At 52.2% G+C, this 9,338-nt stretch overlaps 1 protein-coding gene across 8 annotated transcripts in view; it reads right to left on the reverse strand.

Annotated features, from left to right (window-relative positions):
• Positions 1–9,338, reverse strand: part of Dab2ip (DAB2 interacting protein) — a 173,154-nt gene that overhangs the window by 81,300 nt on the left and 82,516 nt on the right. For 7 of the 8 annotated variants that reach the window (XM_013345903.2, XM_026789777.1, XM_026789791.1 and 4 more), the window contains exon 2: positions 6,509–6,612. In XM_013345903.2, the coding sequence (XP_013201357.1) occupies positions 6,509–6,612 (104 nt within the window). Of the gene's footprint in view, positions 1–6,375; positions 6,613–9,338 lie in introns of those variants that run through there. The other variant, XM_026789804.1, reaches the window with a different exon arrangement.

Below are 9,338 nucleotides of genomic sequence, written 5' to 3' on the forward strand. Positions count from 1 at the left end.
GCAAGCATGGGCACCGTATACACACATGCACCTCCACGAGAGCACACAAGCACGGGCACCATAGACATGGGCACCTCTACGAGAACACACAAGCACGGGCACCATATACATGTGCACCTCCAGGAGAACACATTAACACAACACACAGTGAGAAGGAAAAAAATGAAGGCATCTAAATCATGCCTCTATCCAAGCTGCTGAAAGGGCCTGCAGGGTTAAAAGATGGGGTGCAAAAAGAAGCTCTCTCTTATGCTGGAGCGTCTGTCCTACACAGACACCTGCCGGCCCATGTGCTGTGTAGGACAGAAAGTAGGGGAGGGGAGCCTGAATTCAAATGTCAGCTCTGACCCCCTTTGACTGTGTGATCTCCAAGCAACACACCTCCCCTCTGTGAGTTTAAGAGTCCTCGTCCAAATGATGACACTGGCAAGCACACATTGGTCCATGAGGCTCTCCACATCCAGGTGCACAAGAGAGGCAGCCTGGGGGTTGAGCTTTCCCTATGTGCGGTGTAGTCATCTTGGAAAGTACAATGTGTGTGACCTGGAGTTGTAAGGAGGAAACAAACAGACCTGCAGAGTGCCAGGAACAGCCACGATGAGCTTGGGACCCAGTCAGGACTTGACTTGTCATCTACCTCCCTAGAATGCCGCCCTACTCTCTCTCAAAGTAGTGGAGATACTAACGGGACCCAAGGAGCCGGTAACAGTTCAGGCTGCGCCCTAACCCTTCCTGTCAGCTTATACACCAGCCTCTCACCCTGAGCCTCTCCTGCAAGTCTGTGGGCGCCACAAACCATGGCCCTCCAATGGCCCCAAGGGGACAGTTGTCTGAACAACCCAGCCCAAGCCAGCTCAGCCACCCATACCATCCCCCAGCTGTTATTAGCCAATCCCTGGCCAGTGTTGTCACCCACACCTCACCAGGCAGCTTTCAAAACCTAATGGCTCCTTATGGCCAGGGATACAACTAGGACCTCAGCTCTTGCTGAGAGTAGCCACCCAGATGTCCACTCGCTGCCCTCTACTGCCCCCAACTGGTGGGAAAACACCCTGCAGACTGGTCAGCTCTGGCCAGCTCTGGCCCCTCAGAACACTTGTTCTGGTTCCCCAAGTGCTCATCCCTTCCCCTCTCTCCACCTCCTGGTCCCAGCTGGGCCTCGGGAACTGTCAGTGACGATGCTTTGGGACAGTGTGAAGTAGAAGGATAGGCCCTACTACCGTGGGCTTGGGGAAAGTGTGGAAAGGGCGTGCCCTGAAACAGCAGACAGCAGGAGGTGGACGCTGGCTGAACGCCTACCTGTATGGTTTGGAGCCCTCACAGATGCCCAGTTTGCAGATGAGGAAAGAAGTCTGGGGATGAGCAACTTGCCCACAGAGGGGAGCAGGGGTCAAGAGTCAAATCTGCTCCCTCCCAGGTGGTCTGTTGAGAGAAGTCAGCACTACCTCCCCAGAGCTCGTGAGAAGAGAGAAAAGTGCTCCTGGCTCTTCAAGCCAGCCACTGCTCCCAGCACTCCACCTGAGCGAGGGACACAGGCCAGGAAACAGCCACTCACACCTCAGTAGTTACCAGAGAGGGAACAAGGGACACTCTAGAAGGTTCTAGAGCTGAAAAGAAGGGGTGGGGGCCTCTCCTTATCCCCCTCCCTATCCATGCTACCAAGCCTGGGCCAATCATCTCCAGGACTGAGCGAGCAGATGCCCATGAGGACACCTAAGCTCAGGGGATCAAGGATCAGATGAGAATAGCAGTTGGCTTGCCCCCGACCCATCCTGAATCCCCATCTGCCCAGGTCTCTGTCTACTGATGAAACTCCTAGCTCTCAGCCTGAGCACGAATCCAGACAGTCTTGTCCACCTCATGTGCCAGGGCTCCCTGCTTATTCAGACAGGAGGTCTTTACCATCCCTCAGCCCGGGCCCATCCTGAAGAGCTCCTGCATCTGGCGCTCCCACCTGAACATTCTGTCTCTGGGAAAGAGCCTCCCGCAGAAAGCACACCGGTAAGAACGGCCCTCGCCAGCCAGGTCAGCCATCCTCTGCATGCCTGTTTTTGGGAGAAAGATGGTTCATGCACGGGGAAGGCACACAGGAATGGCATGAGGACTGAGCAGCTGAAACCCTCTGGGTACCCAGAGGCGTCCAACCTTAGCCATTGCCCCCTGTAGCTCCTGACTCTACAGGAGAAAGGGCAAAGGCTTCAGCACCCCCACTAGAGCCTCTCCTGTCAGGACCACTGGTTTGTTTTGTTTGGTTAGATCTTCCTCTAAACAAACTATTATCTCTTTTCTTGAAAAACTACATGTCTCGGAAAGCCCAGTTTTAAAGGTCCCCACTGTAAGAATTTCCCTGCCTCCCTCAGCCAGAGAACCTAGGCTCCCACAGCTCGCCTGGCGTACCTGTCACTGCATCAGAAACACGGAGGTTATGAACAACCCCACACTGGTAGAAGTGAACCACGGCAAAGAACCAAAGGCCTGCTTCCAGAGTTCATCCGCAGCTTCTGCAGCCCCCTGAGCCTCCCCTCTGACACTTCTTCTCCATTTCACAGCCCTGAGACCTAATTTCAGCCAAACCTTCAAGCATCTCTACTCTCGGATTCCCAAGGAGGGATCAACTGGCTGTCAAGTTTCCCACAGCCTCTGCGACCTCACACTCCAGTCCTGGGACTCCTCAAGGTCAACAGCCTAGGGGATGGAGGAAGGGGGAAGGACTCAGCCCACACCTAGGGCTGGCAAAGGCTAAGGGGCCTTCCAGGGAACCATGGCTGTCAGCACCTCCCGGTCTCCCAACAACCTGATTCCTGGGAACACATGAGGGGACTGTGGCCCAGGAGGGGTTGGCCAACACGCCTGCTGATCCAGGGCCCCACATCCTGCATGTTCTTTCCTCTCATTGTCTCCCACTTCCCAATAACCTGGGTCAGAGAAGACAGCCCTGGGTATGAAACACAGAGAAACAGGAGGCACTGTGGTCACCTACCCTCAGCCCCTCCCCCATTGGCTCTTTACCCCGCAGCGCTGGGACACACACAGCCCCATGCTCACTGCCTCCTGATGGTGGAAGGTGCACTTGAGTTGGAAGGATCTGCAACTCTTCTGTATCTCAAAGCTGGTACCAGGCCTTAAAGCCACTTCAGAATCCGGACCACAAGAGCCATCAACTTTATTTCATAGCAAGAAAAAACAGGCTCTCCCAACTCCTCCCGTCTAAGAGACTGCAGTGGGGCTAGCACTGGGCCACCTGTGCCCTATGAAATGGGGACAACCTCTCACAGAAGGCCTGGGAGCCCTGGGAAGGAGCAAACAACCCAAGCTCAGAAACACTGCAGCTGGGTGGGACCTCTGTCGGATCCAGTCCTCTCCCACGGGGCACCTTCTGTGAGAGATGGTGACATCCCGTCACCGGGGCTTGCAATGGCAGCAACAGTAGCAGATTCATTACGGCCTGTGGTATCTCCCCTGCCTCCCCCAGGCAAAGTCATGTTCCTCAGGCTCCCTCAGGGTCTACAGGGAGCAGCAGCAAGCTGCAGACGGCAGATGCAAACTTGGGAAAGAATAAGTGCTCGGGAATGGGGGTGAGGAGGTCCTCCCCCCCCCCCGGACCTCAAATATCACGCCTTCTGTCCTCTAGCCCAGCTCTCCCAAGCCCTCCACTAATCTCCAGAAAGGGAACTGCAACTGGGACCGTGGATCTAACGGATGAATATGATTGGTCCCAGCGCATCTCATCAGTTCAGTACCTGCCACAGGGCAGGTTACTGGCAGAGGTTCTGAAAGGCTGTGTGGCTAACCAGGTCACGTCACAACTCAGTGCTAGGATTTGAACCCAGATCTACATACCCAAGCACCTGCACGCACCCAGGCCAAGAGTCTCCACTCACATCCCTGTCCTCAAAGGCTACAGAAACAAAGGACCAAAATGCCTAAGGACAAGAAAGTGACATGGCCAACAGCCCTACCAGTGCTTGCCTGTAAATCAGGGGCTCTATGACACAGAGACAATGACTTTGACCCCTGGGTTCCTCAGGAGGTGGATGGACAAACGGCTCAAGAGCATGCCTCTGCACTGTGCAAACCCCACCTGAGTCCAGCAGCCTGAGTGGGTTCTGAGTACTGGAGCTGGCGCTGACTTCCATCCTCAGGTGGCGTCTGCCCCGAAAACAGTGAAGACACAACAGGAAAAATGCCAATCCCAGCAAACAATTACCAAACCATGGATCACAGCAGTGTCGAGTACGATGGTGCGTACACTGAAGCCACAAACAGAGGAACTGACTGGCCACAGGATGCCCATGACACTCCTGTGCCTAGTCCTGGGGCACAAGACACCTGGGTCTCACTCATCGGCCTGAGCTTGAGGGAATGACTTGCCTACCCCACTGAGCCTCAGTTCCCTCCTCTGTAATGGGAGAACAATATCAGCGCTGCCTGAAGGACTGAAGGTCAGGGGTGTAGGACAGCGGGCACAGTGCCTGGCACACAATATGATAGTGCCAGACACACAGTAGATATGCCATCAGTGGCAGGGCCATGGCGATATCAATCATTATTCCAAGGTTCTGAAAAGTTCAGCTTGCCCATGGTAGTCCTCATATGGACGAGTGCATCTAGTTCTTGCTCCAATGGAGCCCCCAGAAACCATTTGTTTATCTAGGGGTGTAAAGAGTCCCTCAACAGGGACTTTTCTTCCCGGCCAGAGGCTGACCCTCAGCCCTGACTCTGACTACCTCTTAGGGAAGTACATTCAAAGGTGCATACCCAGGTCCTGCAATCCTGAGAGGACCCCAGAACCTAGTTTCATAGCATTCACACAAGCAGCAAGGTGAGCAGCCCTGGGAAGGCTCTGTCCCTTCAGCCTGGTACCCAAGGTGCCACATGGCCAGCCTCACCTCCCACCCAGTTATCTAACCCCAATCGCCAAGCAGAGCAGCAGCAGTGGAGTGTAAGCCCACACTTTGCCACAGTCACCCCTACCGTAAGCCCTCCCACCGCCACTGCCACCACCACCATCACCACCTAGCCAATTTCCACAGGCCTTTCTGGGCCTAAGACAACTCTCCCACCCTCTAGAACAGTCATATCAGCTCCCCTGGAGCCCGAGACACAGCAGCTCTTGGCAAGAATACAAACCAGTGAGTCCAAGACTCACCCACCACGCATTGGCTTTGACAATCTTACCACTCGGCCTGTCTCTAGAATGGTGTCTGGCACAGAGCGAGTACACGGGAAAACTTGCTGAATGAATGACGGATGGACGAACGGACGGATGGACGGATGGATGGATGGATATCAAAGGCTCACACCTCCATCTCTGACCCAGACTGGAGGTTACTGAGGAAAACAGTGTGCCAGGTGCCTGACACAGCACAGCAGAAAGCAAGTACAGTCATGCCCGCTGTGGAAGCGGCTCTGTGCAAATGTGTGTTTGAGTGCAGTGACTAAGAATACATGGAACCGGGCACAGTGGCGCTCAGCTTTAATCCCAGCTCTTGGAAGGCAGAGGTAGGTAGATCTCTGTGAGTCTGTGGCCAGACTGATCTATAGAGCGAGTTCCAGACCAGCCAAGGCTACATAGTAAGACTCTATCTCAGAAGGAAAAAGAAAGTGAGAGAGAGACAGAATACATAGGAGTGAGAGACATTGAACATCACTGAGGTCCATTTCTGTGAAGTTATTTAGTGTTTTTGATGTGTACATATGTGTGAAAACCCATGCATCCATGTGTGTGCATGCTGGGGCATGTACAAAAGAGTGTGCACTTGTGTACAGGCCACAGAAAAATTCTTCAGAGTAACATACACTTTTTTTTTTGAAACAATCACTAAGTAGGCTAGGCTGTCCAGCCAGCGGGTCCCTGGGACCTGCCTGTACCCGCCTCCCATCTCTGTGATTACACGTTCTTGTGATTACACAGCACCTGGAACATTTTTTTTAAAACATGGGCTCTAGGGATTGGACTTAGGTTCTTAGGTCTTCAAGTGAAGCATTTTATGGACTGAGCCCTCTCATCTCTCTAGCCCTCACTCAGGTTGGCGAAAAAGAAAAGAAAATGTCGCCTCTCTAAACTGAACAGCTAAAGGAACACACGCTGCATTTGGGTCAATTTTAAGGCATTATCAGTTGAAGAATTCTTTTCTTACCTGTCAAGACAGAATCAGATTATGACATGCCCTGGACTGCTCTATGAAAGACACCAAACACAGATGTGCATCTTAAGGGCAGAGGGCAGTGTGCACGTGTCAAGGGCTCTAATCCAGTCCAGCCTGTTCTGCCAGTCCTGGTGGCCTCCTAGGCTGTCCTCCTCCTGCCCCCTCCCTCAAAGAACAGAACCCCATGTGGCCCCAGAGAACAGGGAGCCGCCAGGGGATTGGATACCTAGAGCAAGAGAGGCTGGATGCTCTCCCGGTCCATGAGGCTCCAGGAAGGGGGATGCGGGGTCGCAGAGTAGCCCTGAAGGGCGAGGTGGTGATGGTGGTGGCAGTGGCTGTGGTGACGCAGAGATAGTTACCGTGACCCGGAACGGGGTTGCAGCCGAGGGCTCCATGCTGGTGCTTTTCTCTGACAGGCTGCCGGGAAGGCTGCGCCGGGAGCCCGGCCTTTCTTGGGGTGATTCTGTGGAAGAAGGAAGAACAGTTTAAAATTCAAAAGCTCTGAGATGCTGAGGCTTCTGCTAACCTCCACATCCTAACACTACACAAAAGACAGACAGTGGCCACTAAGAAAAGGTGTAGTGGTGTGCCCTCCCCACTAAAGACAGGACAACTGCACACCAGGCAAGTAGCTACACTCCTACGAGTACACCCAAAAGGATCCGAACACAGACTTGAATACTTGTATGAAATTTTGACACCAGCGCTATTCACAACAGGCACGTGACAAATACAGTTCATCTGCCCATCCACAGATGATGGAATGGACACCGTGAAACACAGTTTACATGATGTGACTGAACCCTAAAAACATCTGCCAAGTGACAGAAACCAGAAACCAAAGTGTAGGGAGGTAAGGCCTAAAGGCGGAGAGATGAGCTAACCTGAGGGCCTAGCAACAAACACTGTCAGAGGTCCTGATGGTGCCTAGTCAATGAAGGGTGACCACGCAATGTCAACAGAGAGAAACAACCTGGGTGCTGGGAGGAGGGTGTATAAGGCTCTCCCCATTGCTGAATAAACGAGTCTGCTGTTTGCCTCAAACCTGACCCCCAAGTCTGCACCACTGCTTCCATGCCTTCTCATCCCCTCCCCGGAAGGAGCCACTAGGACCCAGAAACACCAACAGTGGGAGATACCTACAACAGACAAATTTATAGCCACAAAGTAGGTCAAAGGTTACCCAGGACTGTCGGGAAGGGGTGAGGGTTATGACTTACTGGTGTAGGGTTTCTGTGTAGGAAGATGAAATGGTTTCACAAATGGAGAGTTGTACAACTGCACATTTGTACACTTACAAACGTTAAAATGAAGCCGGGAAGATTGCTCAGTTTGGTCAAGTGCTTCATGCACAAGCTTGAGGACCTGAGTTCAGAGCCCCAGTGTCCACAAGTACGTCAGGGGCTGCAATCCGGTGCTGGGGAGACAAAGAGCAATCCCAGAAGCTTGCTGGCCAGACAGTGTAGCCGTGAGCAAGCTCCAAGTTCAGTGTGAGCCCTGGGCTCCAAAAGCCAGGATGGAAGAGAGAGAATGGCAAATTGCACACATTTACTACAATTGCATTTTATTTTGAGATAAGGTTTCATGTAGCCCTGGGTGGCCTTGAATTTGCCACCAAATTCAAGGATGACTTTTAACTCCTCAGCTGTCTACCTCCATTTCCCGAGTGTCGAGATCCATTTCCTGAGTGTCGAGCTCCTACCGTTTTTTGGGGTTTTTTTTGTTTTGTTTTGTTTTGTTTTGTTTTTCGAGACAGGGTTTCTCTGTGGTTTTGGAGCCTGTCCTGGAACTAGCTCTTGTAGACCAGGCTGGTCTTGAACTCACAGAGATCCGCCTGCCTCTGCCTCCCGAGTGCTGGGATTAAAGGCGTACGCCACCACCGCCCGGCTACAGTTTTTTTTTTTAAATATTTATTTATTATGTATACAATATTCTGTCTGCATGTATGCTTGCTGGCCAGAAGAGGGCACCAGACCTCATTACAGATGGTTGTGAGCCACTATGTGATTGCTGGGAATTGAACTCAAGACCTTTGGAAGAGCAGGCAATACTCTTAACCGCTGAGCCATCTCTCCAGCCCTCCTACAGTTTTTTAAATGGTTTACTGTTGTCATGTGTATGGGTGTTTTGCCTACACTTTATGTGTATGCACCACATGTATGCCTGGTACCCATGGAGGCCAGGAAAGACAATGGATCCCAAGAAGTTAAAGGCAGTCAGTTATGAGTGCTGGGAACCAAACTAGGGACCTCTGCAAGAGCAGCAAGTGCTCTTAATCACTGAGCCATCTCTCCAGCCCCTCCAGTTGTATTGTTGGTTATTCATTTTTAATTTCTGGAGACAGGGTTTCTCTATAACAGCTCTGGTTGATCTGGAACTAGCTCTATAAACCTGGCTGGCCTCGAACTCACAGAGATCCACCTGCCTCTGCCTTCCTAGTGCTAGGATAAAGGTGTGTGCCACCACCACCTGGCCACAGTTGTTTTTTAAATGCTCTTAAGTATGTACTCAATGCTACTACCTTGTGCGTACTGAGCAAGCTCCCTGTCGCAAGAGGATGATCAGCCGACAGATCACTGAACCTTTCCCTAGAATGGCATATTAAATGGGAGACTAGATGGCTGGCCTCCACAGTCCCTTCAACCAAGATCATCTGTGACCTCTGTCCTCCAACTTGGGCTTTCCTTTCCTGAAGTTTTAAGGTTGGGAGGCCTGGAGGATCGGGCAGTAACAGAGTTGAGAAGGCAGAGGCTACACAGCTCCAGCAGGGACGGCTGAGGAGACAGGGGTGGTGGGGCAATGAAGCTATGACTTATTTCTAAACTGAAATATTCAGGTTGGTAAATGGTGACATCTGGGAGTGGTGAAGGACAAGACACACCTCAGCCAGGCCTGCACATGCCTATTTGAGGCCTGCGTCAACTCAATCCAACTGTATCTCACCCATTCCCTCAGAATATAGAGAATATAGTTGCTGCCTGTTTGTCTGCGCTGGTGTGGCCCACCACAGACTCCTCCAGGTTCATCCACTAGCCAACTATCCCGACAGTCTGAAGGAGGTCCTTGGTGACACCTCTACCTGTCATGTTGACTCCTCTGGCAATGGCTGAATCTGTCCCTTGCTGAGAAGGTCACCTCTCTCTCTCTCTCTCTCTCTCTCTCTCTCTCTCTCTCTCTCTCTCTCTCTCT

This window comes from Microtus ochrogaster, chromosome 4 (assembly GCF_000317375.1).
Source record: "Microtus ochrogaster isolate Prairie Vole_2 chromosome 4, MicOch1.0, whole genome shotgun sequence".
Taxonomy (NCBI): Eukaryota; Metazoa; Chordata; class Mammalia; order Rodentia; family Cricetidae; genus Microtus; species Microtus ochrogaster.